At 38.3% G+C, this 22,607-nt stretch overlaps 1 protein-coding gene across 1 annotated transcript in view; it reads right to left on the reverse strand.

Moving 5' to 3' along the window:
* Positions 1-22,607, reverse strand: part of CNTNAP5 (contactin associated protein family member 5) — a 730,584-nt gene that overhangs the window by 2,104 nt on the left and 705,873 nt on the right. The window contains exons 22-23 of the mRNA XM_072960805.1: positions 2,511-2,729; positions 680-751 (exon numbers count right to left, since the gene is read on the reverse strand). Coding sequence (XP_072816906.1) covers positions 680-751; positions 2,511-2,729 — 291 coding nt within the window. The remainder of the gene's footprint in view (positions 1-679; positions 752-2,510; positions 2,730-22,607) is intronic.

Consider the following 22,607-nt stretch of genomic DNA (forward strand, 5'->3'; position numbering starts at 1 on the left):
CTTACATTAAACAAGGCTTGGGAGTCAGGCTGTGTTGCAAGGCACAGACAGACAGAAAAATCAGGCTCCTGGAGGCAGCAGCCAGGCTGAGGCAGAATAAAAGGGGGTGAAGCCAAGAGGCAGTGAGAAAAGGGAAAAGAGAGGGAGGAGGGACGGGGGCGGAGTTCACAGCAGAGCTGAAACTCTGCCCAGTAACCATGCGCACGGCTGGATGTGAAAACACAGTCCTGTGGGCTTCACCCTGCTCTTTAGATCCACTTGGTGGAGAAAACCCAACAACCCTATGGCTTTGCCCATCTGTCTGCCCCAACGTGGCTTCTTCCCATATGTAGCTTTACTGGTTTGCTTTGTTTGTGCTTTAGGAAAAGTGACAACTGGATGTGAGGAACAGGCTGCACACTGCCTGTCTCCAAGTACATTATCCAGCTGTTGACTCTGTGTTCAGCTGCCTGGTGTTCAGGGGAGGGACGTGTCCGCGGGGCTGCTGGTACCTGGCGGGAGGGGAGGTGCCTTTGACCATCACAGCATGTGTGATGGACAGATTCATGTAAAGGCTCACAATCTTGTAGATCATGCAGGGTTCTGGGCGCTGGGGAGCTGTGGTTGAGGATAATTTCCTCCAAAGCACAGAATCGCTTACGTATGCCTTTCCTGCTCTCAGCAACAAAGAATGGTTTACCTCCAATGACCACCGAGTCGCTTCGAACTGCGTTGGTGAGTGGTTCTCGCTCGTCCGTCTTCCCAAAAAGATCTGAAACGATGAAAAGACACTCAAAGTCCTAGAAGGAGGTCTGTGATAAGGAGTGGAGATAACACACTTGTGGATTAGACCAGGTGCTCTCAGATCGGTGGGAGCTGGCATTTTGGAAGGAATCCAAACAAACACACAGATAAAAGCATTTGAGGGACCCTGCGTACACCGGGTGGTTTCAGGACCCCGTTAGCTTCTATGTGAGTTATGAGATAAGGGGTTAAAACAGACGATGGTGGTTCTCTGCTCATTTGTCCGCTCTGGCCTATAGCTTCCCTCTCAGCCTACCCTTTTAGTCCCTCTCTGCTGGGCTGGACAGTCCCTGTGCATGACTTTGGCTTCCTACCTGAAGGACACTTGCCTCTGCTTCAGAGGTTTCTGTAGCTGCAAGAGACTTCTAAGTCCATTAACAGGAAAGGACAAAAGTAGAATTAACACCAGCCAAGAAACCCTCACACATGCCACTGTATGTTCATTAACATACATCGTAGAAGGAAAAGAGCATCAAGTTTGAAAACATGCAGACCAGAGTTCGAATCTTTTCTTTGACACTTATGGGTTGGTAACGTTGAGCTACATACATTTTAAAGTAACAATCTGCAACTATATTAAAAGGGGGTAATGACACCTTTAGGCATGCTTATAGTGCACATGAAATTGCCAGGACCCGTAGCATCTATCACTAGTGTCATTGTACCATTTACTCCTCAGAGAATGACTACAACAAGCTTATTATTTTTCCCATTTCACAGATAAGATTGTTATATCAAAGCCATTAATAACCTGCCCAAAGCTCTAGAGTTCACTCATGGAAGATCTAGAATTCATCTTTACTATTTCGTTTTTAATTGAAGTACAGTCAATTACAATATGTCAGTTTCTGGTGTACAGCACAGTGTCCCAGTCATGCATATACATACATATATTCATTTTCATATTTGAAGATTTAGAATTCAAATCAAGGCCAGCCAAGGGTCCACTCAGGCTCTTGTCTATTACCTGATGCCACCAACAAAACAAGACCAGTGCTGAGCAGGGCAAAACCCCATGCCCTTTCTCTGCCCATAAATCATAACTTATTTGGCAAGCAACTGATTGCCACAACTGATTAAAGCAAATCCTAAAACACTCTGAGGCACCTAGGATGATGGTAACTAAGAAAAGATAGAAAGGTATTTCAGGGAATGGTAAAATAAGAGAAGATAAATGGATGACAGTGCTGTGACACTTTCTTATTATTAAGGAAGGTTGATTTTAATCACATGAATTATTAGTTCAACAACCAGCCTTCCTTCCTGACCTCTAAACTCTTCATCCTCAGACCAGTAGCCACTTAAACAGTAGTGAAAAAAATATATATATAATATATATATACATATAGAATATATTTTATATAGACAATATATATAAATTCTATATGTATTCTATATGGAGAATATATATATTTCTAGCTACTCAACACATTAAAAGTAGGATTATTTACATATACTTAATACCACTCTAAGAAACCAGTCATAATTCTGTAATCATACAAGGCAAAGAACTGAGTAATCTTAGCTTTAGCCTGGAAGCATCTTCAAGACATCAAAGTAGCATGAGTTGGAGGTGGTAGGGCTATACTCAGTGGTAGAGCACATGCCTGGCATGCATGAGGTTGTGGGTTCAATCCCCAGTACCTCCATTAAAAAAAAAAACAGATTAACAAAAGAAAAAAATTTTCACCAGTGAGCAAAGTTCCCTTGAGTATTTTTTTGTGTACCTGATGAAGAATGCACCGTGGTCACTGCGTTCACATCTGAATCCATCATGGAGGCACAACTGGATTCTGTCAGGGTCCCTTGGACAGTTACAGGTGCGATGGTGACATGGCGCAGGGCTGCCTTTAGTGGTGCGATGTGGTCATACTGGACGGAAGCCAGACATCCAACAAAACCCAGAGTGTTTGCTTTAGCAACTTCCGAATCCAATCCAAGATTCTCTGCAATATGAAAGAGAATCAGTTTCTTTCCAAACTATGCTCCATATCTTCTTTAAATAATGTCTGAAATTACAAAAATTATCTTGTTATTCTTTGAATAAAAGAAATTATCTCTGCTGTCTCCTCATCTCCTCTTTCCAAACTCCATCCCCACTACAAGTATCAGTGTATCAACCACATACAGAAAATTGCTAGGGCTATCTCTACTTTAAGATAACGTTTCAAATTTCTAAATTTTCACTCATGTATTTTATGAACTGTAACAAATACTTCATAAATCTTTTACACTCTAGATATTTTAAAAAATTTATATCATTATCTCCATCACCATTTATTTACGGATACTGGTGATTAATTCAAGCAGACGATAATGCTCATTACAACATTTCACTCAAAACTACAGCAAGGAAAAAAAATGAAAAGAGGCAGACAGAGAGATCAGAATTCAAAGTGGTCCTTTCAAGTTTATCACGTTCGGTGTTTTAAGTGGCCTGCATACGCTGACCATCTATGCAAGATGGTCACATGCTTAGTTCTGTTCATGGTTCTGATGGGTGAGCATGGGTTTTATATGACAGCACTCAATCTCCCAAAGAATCTTTGAGTCTTCATAAAAGACAAAGAGGCTATCATTTATGATTCATGGCAAGATCAGATGTCTCATTGTCTTCAAATTGTGTGGTAAGATTACTCAGAAGCCCATTTCTTTATTTTAATAAGGATAATTTGAACAAATGGCTATGCTGCAATTACATAAAACTGCAATGCAAGATGAAGTTTTTTTTTCCTTAAGGCATAATAGTTTCAACAGAGCTAGATGGTCCAAATAGTTATTTTATTATGACAATCTGTTTATTCTCTGGAAATAGACAAGGACTTTCCTTTCTGTCAGGTGGAGTATAATTGAGTTCTACTCACATATGACCAAAGAATGCCTCCATCAATCGCAAAGCAAGCATTTTGATGGCTGCATTTAGGAAGAGATGTAATGGACAGAGCAAAATGAGAAGTTAACCTCCCTTAACAGAGCTTTTTCTAGTTTTTGACCTCATTATACTTCCCCACTTCAACACCCATGTAAACCTAATTTATCACCTTTCTCTTCTTACAGTAAAAGAAAAGAAACCATGTGAATTAATTTTGTGTGGCTTTATTGTAACAAATTAGCACAAACTTAAACACTTAAACAGAATAAAACAACACAATTTATTGTCTCATGGCTCTGCAGAATTCTGACACGGGTCTCCTTGGGGTAAAATCGAGGTGCTGACAATCTGCATTTCTTACAGAGGGTCTGAGGAAATAATCCATTTCATTATCTCTTCTAAATCCTCTAAGCCACCCACATTTCTTGGCGTACAGCCCCTTCCTGTAACTTCAAAGCCAGCAATGCTGCATTTCCTTGCTTTTCTTCCAAAGCCACATCTACATCTAATGATGTTCTTCTGTCCCCTTCTTTCACTTATAAGAACCCCTGTGATTGCACTGGGCTCAGCCAGATAATCAGGCATCATCTCCCCATTTTAAGGCTAGCTGATTAGCAACACTAATATTATCAGCAGCCTTACCTCCTCTTTGCCAGTGAGCCCAGCATATTCACAGGTTCTGTAGAATTAGACACTGTCTTTGTGGGTCGATATTCTTCCTACCACTGCATTCTTCTAGATACTCCATAGCTGAGATCCTGTGCGAACTTTTCAGGTGATTGATAATAAAAATCAAACACAGATGTGAAGTGACACCCTTCTTCCAGTGTGAGAGAACATTGGTGTGGGGGAGGAAACTGCTTCTAAATATTCCCACAACTATCCTACGGTGGTGGTGTGTATCTGTTACTTACTTATGCAAGCATCACGAGTAAGCTTATTCCTTATTATAAGCTTAAAAAAGACAGGTTATGAGCATACGAGACTTTTCAAACGTTGTTATGCGACAGTCCTCCACACCACACAGCTTTAATTAAGACGAGGTGGTATTTGCCGGTTAGCACTAGAACTCAAAGTACCTGGGAGTAATAATTCAGAACACACATTAGCTACCCATTGGTAGTTATCACGGGGCAGAGTTAGAGATCAGAAGTCTTCACGGAAAGAGGCAGAAGACCAGAGAAAGGAAGCATTCAGTGGCAGGAAGTTTTTGCCTTGTAGGATTTCAAAGCAGTACAAAGTGACATGTCACTGTAGCTCTGCCTCAAGCGTCTAAGTCAAAAGTGCCAGATCTCATTTTTAGAACTCAGTTAAAAAGAAGCCCATATTGGTGCCAAGATCTTGGAAGGGTATTGCTATTGTGACTGCCATGAGCACAAGTTCCAGGTACAAGAACAGGCACACGGGGGAAGTCAGGGGAAACAGCAAAACATGCCCGTCTCTCTTTAAGCAAAGAAATGCTTTGGATAAAGTCCTATCTCTAGGAAAGTTTATTAAAAAATGTGACATTGAATACATATATGTTCATATATAACTGAAAAATTGTGCTCTACACTGGAATTTGACACAACATTGTAAAATGATTATAAATCAATAAAAAATATTAAAAAATTATTCTATATGTATAAAAAGCATGCAAACCTTGAAAGGTTTCTGAAAATAAATGAAGAGAACAAGTGTTTTTGATAGGAAAAAATATTCTCAGTGTGAGGCCTGACATAATGATTTCTCAGATTTTTACATATACGGAGAGACAAAAAAAAAAGGTAAGATGGTTCCCAATTATCTTTGCTTCTTATAACTTTGCTAACTAATATATGGTAGGACACAATTACTTGCATTTGTTTAATATTTAACACTTACTGAGTACCTCCTCTGTAATAATGCAGTATTTTTTATTATTGAAATGTAGTTGGCATTCAATGTGATACTAGTTTCAGGTGAACTCTATAGTGATTTGATATGTACATACATTGTGAAATGATCTCCACGTTAAGTCTAGTAACCTCTGTCCCCATACAGAGTTGTTACAATATCATTGGCCATCTGTTCTCCTACGAAGTTATTACGATATCATTGACCGTATCTCTTAAGCTATATATTATATCATGATGGCTTATTTATTTTATAACTGGAGTTTTATACCTCTTAATCCCATTCACCAATTTTGGCCACCCGCCAGTCTCCTACCCCTCTGGAGACTACCAGTTTGTTCTCTCTCTGTTTCAATTGTTTTGTTTGTTTTGGTTTTTAGATTCCACATATAAGTGAGATTATATTATATTTATTTTTCTCTATCTGCCTTATTTCACTCTGTATAATATCCTCTAGATCCATCCATGGTATAGCAAATGACAAAACTCCATTTTTATGGCTGCATATTACTCCATTGTATGTATACCACAACTGCTTTGTCCATTAGTCAACCCATGGGCACTTAGGTTGTCTCCTTATCTTGGTTGTTGCAAATAATGCTCCAGTGACCTTGGCGTGCATAGACATTTTCAAATTAGTGTTTCTGTTTCCTCTGAGTAAATTCTCAGAGGTAGAATTGCTAGATCATGTAATAGTTCTATTTTTATTTTTTTTGAGGAATTTCCATAAAATTTTCTATCGTGGTTGTACTAATTTACATTCCCAACCAATGGTGTATGAGGGCCCCATTTTCTCTACATCCTCAGCAGTACTTGTTACATGTTGTCTTTTTGATAATAGCTCTTCTAACACGTGAAAGTTGGTATCTGATTGTGGTTTTGATTTGCAATTCTCTGATGATTAGTGTTGTTGACATCATTTTATGTTTCTGGTGGCCATCTCTGTATCTTGCTTGAAAAAAAGTCTATTAAGATTCTCTACTTATATATTTAATATTTTGAAATTGAGTTGTATTAGTTCCTTGTATATTTTGGATATCAACCCCATATTGGATCTATCATTTGCAGTATCTTCTCTCAATCACTAGGCGGCCTTGTCATTTTGTTGATAGTTTCCTTTGTTATGCAAAAGCTTTTTAGTTTGATGTAGTCCCATTTGTTTATTTCTGCTTTTGTTTCATTTGCCTGAAGAGACTGATCCAAAAAAAAAAAAATGGTGGTAAGATTGATGTCAAAGAGTATATTCTTTCGTTTTCTTCTAGGAGTTTTATGGTTTCAGGTCTTACATTGAAGTCTTTAATCTGCTTTTAGTTTATTTTTCTATATGGGGTAAGAAATTAAACCAGTTTGATTTTTTTGCATATAGCTCTCTGGTTTTCCCAGCACTATTTATTGAAGAGATTTCCTTTTCCCAGTGTGTATTCTTGAACTACATTGGTGTGGATTAACTGACATATAAATGTGGGTTCATTTCTGGGTTCCTTATTCTGCTGTATGAGTTTTCTGTTACATTTATTGATCTGTGTGTATGTGTGTGTGTGTGTGTGCCAGTATCATACTGTTTTGATTATTTTACCTCTAGTATAGTTTGAAATTTGGGAGTGTGATGCCACCAGATTTCTCTTCTTTCTCAAGATTGCTTTGACTATTCATGGCTTCTTGTTTCCATACAAATTTTAGAATTATTTTTTCTAAGTTTTGTGAAAAATGATTTTGGTATTTTGATGGGGATTGAGCTAAATCTGCAGATTGCTGTGGGTAGTATGGCTTTAACAACATGAATTCTTCCAATCCATAAACACAGTATATCTTTTCATTTGTTTGTATTAAATTTGTTTTATCGATGTCATAGTTTTCTGAGCACAGATCTTTTACCACCTTGGTTAGATTTACTCTTAGATATTTTATTCTTTTTGATGTAATTGTAAATGGGATTGCTCAATTCCTCTTCCCAACAGTTTGTTAGTGTATATAGACACACAACAGATTTCTGTGTATTAGTTTTGTATCCTAAACCATTACCAAATTCAATTATTAGTTCTAATGGATTTTATGGCATCTTTAGGATTTTCTATATATAGAATCATATAATCTGCAGGCAGTGACAGTTTTACTTCTCCCTTTCCAACTTGGATTATGTTTGTTTCTTTTTCTTGTCTGATTTCTGTGGCTAGGACTTCTAATACTATGTTGAATAAAAGTGGTGATGTGGGCATCTTTGTCCTGTTCTTGATCTTAGGAGAAATACGTTCAGCTTTTCACTGTTGAGCATGATATTGTGTATGAGTGGGTTTGTCGACTATGTCCTTCATTATGTTGAGATATGTTTTCTTTATACCCATGCTATTGAGAGATTTTGTCATAAACAGATGACACATTTTGTCAAAAGCTTTCTCTGTATCAATTGAGATGATAATGATTTTTTATTCTTCACTTTGTTAGTCTGATATTTTATTGAGGATTTTTTGTAATTGATGTGCTTTTTTCCCTTTTCTTTTCTTTCTCTATTCTTTTCTTTTCTGCCAATCTGGTTTTGTTATCAGAGTGATATTGATCTCATAGTATGAGTCCAGAAATATTCCTTCTTCAATGTTTCAGTATATTTTGAGAAGTATAGGCATTAACTCTTCTTTAAATAATTGATAGAATTCACCTGTAAACTCATCTGGTCCTGGAGAGTTTAGATTTCTAAGAATTTACCCATTTCATCTAGATTGTTTCTTTTACTGGTATGTCATTTTTATAGTTATCTCTTATGATCCTCTGTATTTCTGTCATGTTGGTTGTAATGTCTCCTCTTTTATTTCTGATTTCATTGATTATGTCTCTCTCTCTTTTCTTCTTGATGAGCCTGGCTAAAGGTTTATCGATTTTATTAATCTTTGCAAAGAACTAGCTCTTAATTTCTTTGATATTATTGTTTATTATTGTTCAATTTCATTTATTTCTGCTCTGATCTTTATTTATTAGTTCTTTCCTTCTATTACCTTTGGGTTTTGTTTATTGTTTTTTCTGGTTCTATTAGGTATAAAGTTAGATTGAGATTTTTCTTGTTTCTTGAGGTAGACTTGTATTGCTATAAACTTTCCTCTTAGATCTGCTTTTGCTGCAACTCACAGAGTTAGGGTCATTGCATTTCCATTTCCATTTGTCTCCAAGTATTATAAATTTTTGCTTTGGTTTCTTCAGTGACTCATTGGTTCTTTAGTATCATGCTATTTAGACACCACATGTTTGCGGGGTTTTTTTGCAATGTTTTTCCTTGTAGTTGAGTTTTAGTCTCACAACACTGTGGTCTGAAAAGATGTTTAATATGATTTAAATATTCTTAAATTTATTGAAACCTGTTTTGGAGTCTAAAATGTGATCTATCCTGGGGAATGCTGCATGTGCATTTGAAAAGAATATGTATTCTTCTGTTTTTGAATTAAATGTTCTATATGTATCTATTAATCTATCCAGTCTAATGTGTCATTTAAGGCTGTGTTTCCTTATTGATTTTCTGTCTCAATGATCTACCCATTTATGTAATGGGGTATTAATGTCCCTACTGTTATTACATTACTGTCAATTTCTTCCTTTATGCTGATTTCTATTCGCTTTATGTATTTAGGTATGCCTATGTTTGGTGCATACATATTTTCAGTTGCTATATCATTTTTGTTGGATTGATCCCTTTATCACTATATAGTGTCCTTCTTTATTTCTTGTAACTGTCATTATTTTAAAGTCTATTTTGTCTGAAGTAAATATGCTACCCCAGCTTTCTTTCATTTTCATTTGCATGAAATATCTTTTTTTATTGCCTCACTTTCTGTGTGTGTCTTTAGATCTTAAGTGACTCTCTTGTAGGCAGCATATATATGGCCTTGTTTTTGTCTCCACCTAGACATTGTGTCTATAATACTTGTTTTTAAAGTGTTACTTGTATTTCCCTTAAAGGCTCTTCTACATATATGTTATTATCATCCAAAGTTTACAGGTTAAGAAACTAAAACTATGAAAGTTAAAATATATATAGGAGATCATGTGGTCAAGTTGAGACTTAAACCAAAATTGTTATGACTTGAAATGCCAAACTCTTTATGTAAGCTATGCTGCCTCTCTAAAAGACCTCCCCAAAATATCTTAGATATTTTTGAAAGATATTTTTTACATAAATTAGCTAAAAATAAATAGGTTGCAAAAACTAAGGAAAGCACAAGTCATTCTGAACTCCTCATTGTATTAAAGATAATGTACTTCCTAATTAATTTTATTCAACTTTTAGGCTACAACTGCATTAGATTTATAAGGAAAAGGTGAGAGGGCTCTTGTATGTGCTGAGCTACAAAATAAATATGGAAGACAAGCTTAATGGTAAATGTGGCTACTGAGACGTGGGAGGGTAAGAGTGCAAACAAAGGTCCCACTACTGGAAAACACCGCTGTTCTCTTTCTCATTCATATCAAGGTTTTTAGCTAACATATAAGGGTCCCATTCAATCAAGATGAATTACAAGTTTTTTTCCTCTCTCTCTCTCTCTCTCTCTCTATATATATATATATGTGTGTGTGTGTGTGTGTGTGTGTATATATATAATCGTTTTGAGAAATCCCAGGTCTCTTACAAATAAAACCTTCAGAACTTCTTATTTAAAACTGACATAGCTTCTACCTCCCAACACATTTTAAATATCATTGAAATATAGTTTCTAATTCTCATTAGAGGTCCCCCTTCCCCTCAGATGCTGATGTAGAGGTGGCATGGTGTGCCAAAATAGCACAGGTTGGAGGTTAGACAGACCCGAGCTGATGGATTATGACCACACATGTACCACCACCATCATCATCATCATCATCTTTATTCTTCCTACTACTCATCCAAGGAGTTCCAAATGTCTTTGCCTAGACTCAATGGCCCTCAAAATGCCCAAGTGATACTGCATTTATATGCGAGAACTAGGATGTAAATGTTGAAATGCTTGCTGTGAAGATGAAATTCCCACTTCCTGCTGATGCAGAACTGAATAAATGTAGCACTAAACGTCTGAACGACTCAGTTGGTTAAGTTATTATAGACTAACTTATTTAAGCATCTTAAGACTTGATTTTCTACATTAATTTACAAACACTCATTTCTTCAAAGCAAAGCTATGTGCCCCTCTATAAAGTCAAAGATTTATAAATCCAAGGGAAATGGCACAGAACCAATTTTAGCCCTAGAATATGCAATACTTCACACAGTCACTATTGTTCAACACTAAGAGAATGATAGAGCCAATCCAGGCTAATTTTATGCAGGCAGTTTTTTTTCCCCCTGGATATTAAAAAAAGAAGAAAAGATCAGCAATTTGCTAAAAACAGACATTGCTCTAGGATGTAACATGGCATTTGCTATATGTCAAAAGCCATTTATAACATTTGAATCACGAAGCGTCAAAATACAAGTCATGCAGACCCACATAACCCAAGGTTATGAGAGAAAAATGTTGTACCATCATAAAATATAAATAGAGGAAACTGACGTTAATGGAAGATATAAGCATTATATACAAGTAAAGAGTTTTTCCTTATGAGTACTTTGTGGCTTTCAGGTAAGAGAGGAACGGTCTGAAAATTTAAGTACCAGGAGCATCCAAAATTTAAGAACTGCGTCCCTCAGATAAAGCTTCTAATCCTGAAAGGGGAATGCCAAATTGCATTTAAAGAAATATTTAGCATTTACTTAATACAGTTGGAATGCACAATTGTACATCCTGTGTAAATTTTCATCTTGGTGAAATAAGAAAGTGTGAGATAATGACAGCCACTTACCCATTAGGAAAATTAAGACACAAGGTCGAATAATTGTTTAAAGGAAATTAACCAGTTCATGGCCAATCCAGGTCTAATACCGAAGAGTCTAGTTTTATGATCAAAGTGTCCCTATTTACTTTACACTAACGACCTATTTCTTAACATAATATTTTGGACATAGAAGTTGCTAGATAAATATTTTTGTATGATTGAATGAGTGAATAGCACAGAGTCTGGCACATAGCAGTCATTCCATTACTCTTTAAGTAAAAATATATACATACAAATGATTGACAGACAGCTAGACAGATGCTAGTGATACAAGAAACCTAAACAAATAACAAAGTTTATTCAGTCAACAAAAGTTCTAGCACTTGAGAATTCATTATCTCAACTGAACAACTCACTGGCTGAGCTCTAGTTTTCATTCTTTGATTGGGTTGCTTAGTTACGTACATTATATAAAGGCAGCTCCATCAATACACGACAATCACTCCTGAATCAGTAAAACCTGAGCAATACGTCCAAATTTTAAAATTCTAGATTTCACACTCCCAATGTTAATTCTCCTTATTTTCCACAGAAAAATCACTTTTCTGACTTTAAGCCTGAGGTTTGCAAGTTGATGTGTAAACTCACTCCTTTGAGACTGAAAAAAATACAAAAAAGAAAATTCCTCCTCGGGTGCTGATTATTTATTTGATGTGGGCTCAGACACTTACCTATGTTGTTTATGCTGTTAAAGGAAATGCGCAAAACTAGAGGCCGGCATGTCCCAAAAGAGTCTTTTATCAAAGTCCAAAAAATAATCCATATAAATATATTCTACTCTGATGTGAAACTGCTGTAACCGAGCAGAGCCCTGGGAGGCCTACCCAGGACAGACCCCTCCCCCATATCTTCTGCTGCAGCTCTTGTCTGAAGGATGCAGTATCTCATGTATGTTTCCTGAATTTTTCAGATGCTTAAAACCACCACCAAAGGGAAGGAATTAATTACTCAATAACGGAGAGCACGTGGCCCCCAGACCTTCTGGCGCCCAGGGGTGGACGGTGTTGACTGCCTTGTTCCCTCGACATCAACCAATCAGAGAGTTGTACACAAGCTGATCACGCACCTGCCACTCCTTTCCCTTAACTGGCCTTTAAATACTTGCTTTGCTGAAACCTTTTGGGGAGTTTGGTGTTTTCTTGGGCATGAGCCACCCCATCCTCCTTACTGGGCCCTGAAATAAACCTTTCTCTGCTCCAGACTCCGATGTTTCAGTTTGTCTGGCCTCATGGTGTGGTGGGCACATGAACTTGCCTTCAGTAACATTGCTAGTTGTGAAGTTAAAAGCACCAAGAAGAGTGAAAGCCATATCGAGCACCTCCAGTGATTTGATGTCATTTCATTTTTTGTGCGTACAGAGGCAGGCATAAGGCAAATTTTGGTAAGAGGCTTTCTGCTGCAGGAAATAGAAACTCCAACTTGCATTAAACATTACAAGGACAAGTTATCTCAAGTAACAAAGTGTTTAGAGTCAAAGAGGGCTCTGAGGATGGAATTTCCGGGAGTTTCCTCTGTGGCTTTCTTATCCTCACCTCGAAATGCAGTTCCAAGCATCACATGCAGATGCAACTGTGTTGAGAAGCAAATAATTAATAAATGAATGCATAAATCTGCCTCATTCTATATTTCTTCTTAAGCCTGGAGAATCCTTTCTCAGAAACACATACTGTCAGCTACCCTGCAGATATTTTCCTATTGGTCAGATTGTGTCCCAGGTTTATGCTACTCCATCACTGGCAATGGAGAGGGAACCACAGACATTTGCTTAGATCAGCAGTTCTCAAGACCTGTTTTTAATCTCAATTCCCATTTTCACTCTTAAAAATCCTGAAGAGATTTTGGATATCTGTATCTGTTTTGTATCTATCAATATTAACTGTGTTCGAAATTAAAACTGAGAGTGGTATCATCACACGTCCTGTTGCCTCTGAAAAGTTCCATTCTGCAGTGTAAGAAAACAGGAGTGTCAACATTCATTAATGTCTGTTAGTAAGATGAAGATAGTTTTGACCTTGAGGATTCCTTGGAAGAGTCTCAGAATTTTACCCTCCCAATGACTGACCAAACTTTGAGAACCACTGGCTCAGACCAATCAGGAAGAATCCTCAGGAATTGCAGATATAAAAAAAAAAAATTCCTAGGCATGCACAACTCCATAAAGAAGCATGAATGGTTAAATAGAATTGGAATTCTGTTAGGAAGGGAAAAAGAAGTCACGATGAATTTTGAGTAGGCAATCAACACTGTCAGTTGCATACGTGGGAGCCAATTTCTGGAAGCCCAAAGAGAGAGGAGGAAAGAAAAGAAGAAGGAAGGGAGGAAAGAAGGAAGGAAGGAAGGAAAGAAAGAAGGAAGGAAGGAAGGAAAGAAAGAAAGAAAGAAAGAAAGAAAGAAAGAAAGAAAGAAAGAAAGAAAGAAAGAAAGAAAGAAAAAAGAAAGAAAGGAAGAAAGGAAGGAAGGAAGGAAGGAAGGAAGGAAGGAAGGAAGGAAGGAAGGAAGGAAGAATGGAAGAAAGGAAGAATGGAAGAAAGGAAGAAAGATGATGAGTCATATATTGACCTGTATAAAAATTCGCATGTCTAGGTTGAATGACCTAAATTTGGTTGCACTATATAAGGAAAAAAAAAAAAAAGAGCTATTCCCTAGGAACTGAATGGAGACCAGCCATCAGTAAAATTGCCCTGTTGGTGATGATTATATTTAGTGCTGCTTTTTTCCCTCTTTGGTGCCAATTATTTTCTATTCTGGTGTGTATCTGCATCACATGTCTCATACTACTAGACAATACTGTGTGTCACTCAGGAAGGCTTTGGAGAACTGTTCTATGATAATAATAGCGGATACTTAACACTGAGCATCTTATATGAGGGGTGAAGTATCATGCAGACAGAGGGCACAGAGTAGCTTTAAGACTTGGAAAAGATGGAGTACTGCGCCATTATAACCACTCTGCAGATGAGGAAAAGATACTCACAGGGATTCAAACTTTCTGTAGATAAAATTCCTAGCTCTTCCACTATATATATAATGTACACTACCCTTTGAACCACAGATCAGAGTTTAACACCCAAGCCCCCAGCTTGTCTGTCTTTACAAAATGGCTCACCTTGTAATTTTAGACAGTCAACTAGTACGCATGGTGGCTACAGTAAATCTCTTTAAGGAGAGGCCATTCTCAAGGCTCCTGGGATAAGGCATGCAGGAATTTCAGTCACTGCAATTTAAATAACACCAGTCCCCCAACAACATGATCCAAGGTATAAGTGTAAGTAATCGCATCAGGTACAAACTCTGCTGCTAGCTCTTCAGTCCACAAATTAATATATAAGTAACAGGCTTGCATCAAGAGTAGTGACCAATCATATCATTTCCTTCAGAGTCTGTGGGTGCTTGGTCACTGTGCCATTGTTAATTCAGTTCACACTCAGACAGCAAAGCGTATGGCTGTGTAACTTCTTTGTATTTCATTAATAAACACATGCAACTTTTTACAAAAAATAGAAAAGTTGAAAGAGAGAACTGGTCAACAAAGATGATTCTGCAGTCAAGAAACAGTAAGTGATAACACTGGAAGGGAAAGTCAAATGCTAATGGATTTATAGAAGAAACAGCCAACACTGATATAAAAGGAAAGAACAAATTGATTCTATATTGGATCTGTTCCTTTGGCTCTAACCCTGTGCTCTGTCTCCTGTGCTCAGTCTTGCTGGTTCTGCACCTTTTGTAAAAGAATGTTGCCTGGAGCCTGAAATAGACAGGAGAGCCCATCCTCAAGGCTCTGACCTTTAAGGGTGTAACACTTTCCCATTCATAGAGAGACAAAAAGTTACAGAATGGAGAATAATATTTGTCTTGTTGGAGGTTTACAGGAACATAATGACCTGATCTACATGGTCAGCTGAAAGAATAAATGATTCTAACCACAAGAGATTTATTTGCAACAACCAACCACAGCCCCACTCCCCCTTTTTTAGTATAAAAGGAGCCTAAATTCCAACTTGGGGAAGATGATTCTCCAGGACATTAGTCCCCATCTTGTCAGTCTCCTAGCTTTCTGAATAAAGTCATTATTCCTTGTCCCCAACACCTCGTCTCCCAATTTATTGGCCTGTTGTGTAAGCAGAACGAGTTTGGACTTGGTAACACTGACATTGAGAGGCACTAGATCTGCAGTGACAGGAAATAGTGAAGGTGATATGAATTGATATAAATGATGTGGTTCATGACAAACAGAGTGACAGTGTTCCAGAGGAAGTGAGGCCAGCAAAAAATTTCACATTAAGGGACCTCTCCAAGACATTTTGTGACATTAAAAACACACAGGATAAAATGTTACAGGTTGATCCAGAATTGGGAAGCAGTAAGGCAGTTCACCAAGGCATAGAAAAGATGTCACCTCCATATATTTCCCACACATCTAGAAGGCAAATACCATGAAAACTACTCTTGAAGGTTTTTACAAACAAATGAAAGACTAATTCTCAAGGTTTCTAATATTTTAGATTACAGCCTGCTAAATTATTATTAGTTTTTTGTCCATTTCCCTAAGAGAGATTTTAATGCTTTGACAAAACCTTTTCAAAGATCATAGAACCAACTGCAATTTTTCTAATGAAATATTAACATGTCTTTTGCACTTTCAGTGTGTGCCGTCACTTTTACTGTTCTGCCGTTGTGTAAAGTAACGCCTGCTTCTATGATATCTATCACGAAATGATTGCTTAAGAAGTGCCACATGCTGCTTTAAGCGCCTTATAACACTCTGCCATCTTCTGTGATATTATGCCCATTTTAAAGGTAAGAAAATGGAGACCAAAGAGGTTAAACAATACAGAGTAACAACTGGGAAGTGGTAGAGCAGGCATTTGAACCCAGCCCATCTAAGCTCATTCCCAGACTGCAGGACATGACACCAGCTGCCTCTTGCAATTGCCAGCACTCCTAGGACATGAATGATGTCCCAGCTTTGCCCCACTCAAGTTAAATAAACAGCTGGGTTGTGATGATCACCTCACAGTCACCTTGCAAAATAGGAGTTATGCTACTGTCCCTTTCACAGATGAATAAAAGTAAGGTTTAGAGAAATGAAAGAACGTGTCCAGGGTCTCACAATTAATGATGAAACCTGATTCTAGACAAAGAGTCCAGGTGTAGAAAATGTCAGGTCATAATATATTGTGTTGAATAAATGTGGTCAGTGATTGGACCTTTAAATTCTCTTCTCACGTGTTTCAGAACATGGTAGATATTTCTCCTCTGAACTGATTAACCTACTTCAGCAAAGCATGCTCCTGCCAGGGAGCCAAACTCTCTTCCACCCTGATACAAGGAGCAGCTAACTGGCTGGCCACCCAGTGACATCATCCTGGTTGATGATTGCTTACTTGCTTTCCTTTGCGCCATCATCTCTGTGTTTTAAAATGAATCTGCAAAGACTTCATGGAAAAGAAAATCATATTTCCTGGGATTTTTATTCCAAGAAGGGGTTCGAAACTAGTGTGTTTTGCTGTCTGCTTCAAATGACGTCACAAATTTAATTCAGTAAATATGAAATGAGGATGGACTGTGTCCAAAGCATTGGTTTTGTGGTCTGCAGAAGGACTGAGTCTGCTTAGCTTTTGGAGAAGCCAGGCTACAATTCCAGTGCCATACCCCCAGCATGGAACAGCCTCAGCCCAGAAGCCTCCTGCTAAGGCAGCCTCCCAACCATGCTGGTTTAGAGAGAGCTCTTTCCTCCACAGCCTGCAGAAGCCCTCATCTACGGCTCTTGTCTCACTCTGAACCTTCTGCTCTCTAGTATTGTCCTTTGAACTGTTTTCTTTGATACACCAAGAGGTGACCTCCAGCAGAACCAATAGTAACTAGTGTCAATGACCCAGATGTGGGGAAATCTATTCCTCTGCTGACTTTTCAGTACAGCAAGAAAACCCATGAAGGATGTTCCTAGCCCTCACTCATCAGTTCTCAGTCATTTAGACAACTGTTCTTCATCTTTGAGCTTTGGATTTGGCTAAAATGGGAACATTTTCTTCTTTCTTCATGTGATTCAGAGGGTATAAAATCACAAATTATCCCTGTGAGTGATCATTTGCATTTGATGGCATGTATCAGAAAATCAAAAAGAAAAAAAAAGGAACAGTAGCTTGAATCAAGTAAGAGCTTATTTTATTTTTTATTTCCAGTTAAGAGAAGTCTGATGTCAATTAGTTGAGGGTTGATATTTTGGCTCCAAATATCATCAGGGGCCCAGTTTTTTTTCTAGATTTATACTTCCCTCTTCATAGACCAGAGCTTTTGGCTTCTTCCTCATAAGAGGACTTAAGGGGCTTCAGCCACTACAACTACATCCAGGCAGAGGAAGTCAGGAGGACAAAGGGCAAAAGGGTACAAACTTGCTAAGTCAGGCTTTTTGAAAACCCTAGTGAATTCTTCTTGGAGCCAATTGTCCATAGACAATGTTGTATGACCATTCTCAACTCAAGAAGGAGGCTGGGAATGTCCTGGTTTTAACTGAGATCTTTGCTTTCTCAAAACAGAAAAGAAAATTAAAAACAGAAAAAGAAAAAAACAAAAAAAACCCACCACTGTGTTCAATTAAGATAAGGATAATGAATATTGAATGTCTGGTAGGCTGTGAACAGTCTCTGGCTCAATTCCCTTCTGACAAATAAACTTGCTTGCCTAAACTTTCCTCCAATTAAGCTGCTACACAACATCTCCTCCAGAAACAGGTCTCATCTCCAAGGATTCAGAGTCCCTGGTTCAACATTCACCACTTCTGTTTATTAACATTGTATCCTTAGGGAAGCCACATGATATCTTTTGGACTGTTTCCTCATCTACAAAATCAGAATCCATGCAGGGCATGCAGCTGGCAGATTAAAGGAGATCACCTTCGACACACCTTCTGTTGAGACACTCCTATTTTCCCTCCCTTTGAATATGAGTTGACTTGGGACTGCTGTGCTCAGTGGAACACATTGCAAACAGTACTTTGACTGTTCTGGGACTAGTCTTCCAGAGGGCTGGTACCTCTGCCTTGGGGACTGGGAGCCCCAAGTTACCATGCAAGAAGCTCTATCATCCTGAGAAACCACGCAGAGAGACCTTGAGACTAAATGGACCTCAGCCTTCCAGATGTCCCTGCCAAGGTACCAAGCATGGGAGTAAACCTGTCTTGTCCACCAGACTGGCCCAGCTACTGGCCACATCTCACTAAGAGAGTCTTACCAGCTCCGCAAGGAACTGAAGAATCAACCAGGGAAGCTCTGTCCAAGGTCCTGACCTACCAAACTCATATTTGAAAAATAGGTGTTGGGTTAAATTATCAAGTTACAGGGTAGTGTGATAGCAATTGCTATGTAAGATTCTACCTCGTATGTTTGTTGTGATGATTAAATGTAATAATGAAGGTAAAAGTCTTAACTTGTGGCCTGGCACATGGTAAATAATAATGTTCGGCTTGTATGTACACTATCCTCTAAGATTCCATACATCTGCCTGTGGAAGAAGACATTGGAAGGAGGCATCTAACATGCACTCACCACCCCAGAACTAAGCATTCTCATTAGTGTATGAGCTGATATTTCACTTGGATTCAGTCATCCCATTTCACCTTCACTCTTCATGTACTGATATGAGTGGTTCTAAAATTTCAAGCTCTGTATAATGGGTTTATGCTTTCTATGCCTTTTATGAAGGGCTATCTCACATAATGGAATACATAGGGTGTCTGGAGTCAGGCCAATCTGGTACTGCACACCAGGTCAGCAGGATTAATGGAAGGATGGGCGAATGTTGTTGCTTGAATTCTGCTCCCTACTCCTGCCATGCCCCAAGCAGTCTTGAAGGCAGGCATTAGAGTGCAAATATTTTATTTACAAAGTGAAGAAAACACTGGTGGTGGTGAAGATAAGGCTTGAAAGGAAACTAGTAAAGTTTTTTTTTAAATCACACCAACCAGCATAAAGGGCAACTAGAATTTAATCATACTGAAAAAACTCCAGGAACCATTGGGAAATACACACCCAAACATCAGACTTCTCCCTCCTGATGGTTAGGAACTGGGGTATGAATACACTGGCTCACAGGGTGTTCCCAGCCGGCATTAAATCCTTGACACTTCTGGTTTGTCACGTAAACAGGCAAAGCATGCTTCAGCAGCCAGAGAAGCCCTCAGCAAAATAATTCAGGTTTTGGATGCTGTAAATGAGCCGGCTCTGGAGTGATAAAGGCAAGAGAATAGGGTGGACCACCAACAGCATCTTCTAGGGGAACCTTGGGCAAGTTAGGGAACCTTAATCCCCTCATCTCTCCAATTAGGATGAGGAGAACTAATCCACAGTGACTTCCCTGAACTCCATGAACATTATTTCTAAGACTCGTGGAACTCGCAGATATAGAATAAAGTTGGAGAAATAGCTGGAGCCAATAGATGGTGATTGACTGAAACTCAGTGGTTCTATTAAAAATAACAATATCTAGCTGTCTTCAAATACTTCTCCCCGTCTTCCTAGAAATGGCAATGGAGATAATATTGCCTTTGTTTACATAACTCAAATATTGTAATAAAAACAAAAAGAACATACTAAGCAAGAAGAAAATCCTTCTGTGAAATGATAATAGAAAGCAGAAGCACCCACCTGTGGCTTTCATCCTAGGAATTACTGGCATTAGCAGTAACAGATAAGAGTATTTGCATTGTAATTCAATCAATAAGCACTCGTTAACATTGTAGAGGAGTGCCTGAGTATGTGACTATAAAAATATTCCACACTATGATAAAAAATATGATACCACAGCTTAGAAAAGAGCTCTCAAGATAAAGACAAAGAATTCCATCTTCTTTCTATTTAAGAGGGGAGAGCTTAACTCAAGTGGTGGAGCCCATGCTTAGCATGCACAAGGTCCTGGGTTCAATCCCCAGTACCTCCTCCAAAAATAAATAAATAAACCTAATTACCCACTCCATACAAAAAAGCATCCATAACCTTGCATCATATTACAGATAAAGTAAAATAAACAATCTTGACTTTGCAGGACCTAGAACCACCTGTTTATCTTTTCTCACCCCAACTGCCTCAGCTCTGGGCTGTACAGAACTGTGCTTTTAAAGGGGACACTCCTTGCCAAAGAGTAGAAACTGTACAGGAGAGAGTTAGGAGACACAGAGCTTCTCATCTGCTGAGTTTTCTCTCTGGCCTGAATTTGACAGGAATTCTTTTTATCATTTCCACTTTCAGATTCCCCCTTTTGCAATTGTCTCCATATAGCATCTCAATATTAGGCAGTCACTGTACCCTAAGTGATGTGTTTACAAGTAAGTAATACGTACCTAGTCTTTCACATACACACGCAAGCACACAGACACTATTATTCAGTTATCAAGACAATCCTGATAAATAGCAATGATTATTCCTATTTTACAGATAAGAAAACCGAGGCCCAGATAAAATGAGGAAATTTCCAGGGTCTCAACCAACCAGTGGTTGAGACACAGTTCAGGTTCAGTCTTCTCGCTGATGCCAGACCTCTTGCTCTCACAGTGTACTCTTCTGCCTTTGTGACCTGTGCAAGTTTCACTGCACTCGGCTATTCAGATGAGTCCTTAGCTGATGATAAATAAGTGGCTGTCATTTACAACAGCCAAGACATGGAAGCAACCTGAATGTCCATCAACAGATGATTGGATAAAGCAGATGTGATATATTTATACAGTGGAAATCTACTCAGCCATAAAAAGGAATGAAATAATGCCATTTGCAGCAACATGGATGGACCTGGAAATTGTCATACTAAGTGAAGTGAGTCAGAGAGAGACAACATTATATGATACAATTTATATGTGGAATCAAAATAATGATAAAAATTCAATTTACAAACCAAAAATAGACTCATGGACATAGAAAACAAACTATGGTTACCAAAGGAGAAAGGGCAGTGGGGAGGGACAAATTAGGAGTTTGGGATTAATATATACACATACTATATATAAAATAGGTAAACAACAAGGACCTACTGTATAGCACAGGAAACTATATTCAACTTCTTGTAATAAGCTATAATGGAAAAGAATCTGAAAATATATGTGTATATATTTGCATGTATATGCATAACTGAATTGCTTTGCTGTACATATGAAACTAACTTTGTAAATCAACTACACTTCAATAAAAATAAATAAAATAAAATAAAATAAAATAAAATAAAATAAAGAAAGTAGCTCTCTCCCAAATGAGAAGCATGTATTTAGAGACATTTGGGGAGGTGGGACCACTAGCTAAGATCTTCAAGAAAGCTAAACCCACCCTTCATGGTCCATGGAAGCCCTGGATAGAAATACTTCAGAAGATATTTGTCCATGAGCCAAAGGATGGCAGTTGCAAATCTAAATTTGGTGCTTTTCAATGCTACTGACATATTGAAATACAAACCACAATTGCTAATAACTTGGATGTTACTCATAGAATTTTAGAACTTCCAGGAGCAGAGCCCAAGGAAGGCTAAATGTTTCATATCTCATGTACAGACAAAGGAGATGCTTTTTCTGATCGACATCCTAGGGGCATCCTAGGTGGCTAAGGACAGTTTCAGAACCGGAGCCCCCACTGTATGAGGCATGGTTCTCCAGAGAAACAGACCAATGGGAGGTATAGATAGATAAGATATATATAATGTACATATTACTATGAGGAGTTGCTTTGTGATTACAGAGGCTCACAAATCCCAAGATCCGCCATCAGCAAACTGGAGGACCCGGAGAGCCAATGGTGTGGCTATAGTCCAAAGCCAGAGGCTCCAGACGTGGGAAAGTCAATGTTTCCATCCAAGTCTGAAAACCAGAAAGGATCTATGTCATGCTCAGTCATATCTTCGACTCAGCCTTTTCATTTGATTCAGGCTTTTAATTAATTGGATGAGGCTCACTCACATTAGGGAGGGTAATTTTCTTTACTTCACTGATTCAAATGCTGATTTCACCCAGAAACACCTCAATGTCTGGATGGTCTATGGTCAAGCCAACACATAGACTAACCATCACATACATAGATACATAGATCAACACATCTTCTTGCCTCCCTTGACTGAAATTTTCTTTTCCCCACCTCACACAAGGGAAGTGTTGTTTTACCAAATATCAAAACCTCACAGTGAGTAGATTACATGGGTACATCACGTATATAAACAGCACATAAGGGAAATTTTAGCCATAGAAAAGACACCACCATCATCCTCCGATGCAATCAGAT

The sequence above is a fragment of the Vicugna pacos genome, chromosome 5, assembly GCF_048564905.1.
Source record: "Vicugna pacos chromosome 5, VicPac4, whole genome shotgun sequence".
NCBI lineage: Eukaryota > Metazoa > Chordata > Mammalia > Artiodactyla > Camelidae > Vicugna > Vicugna pacos.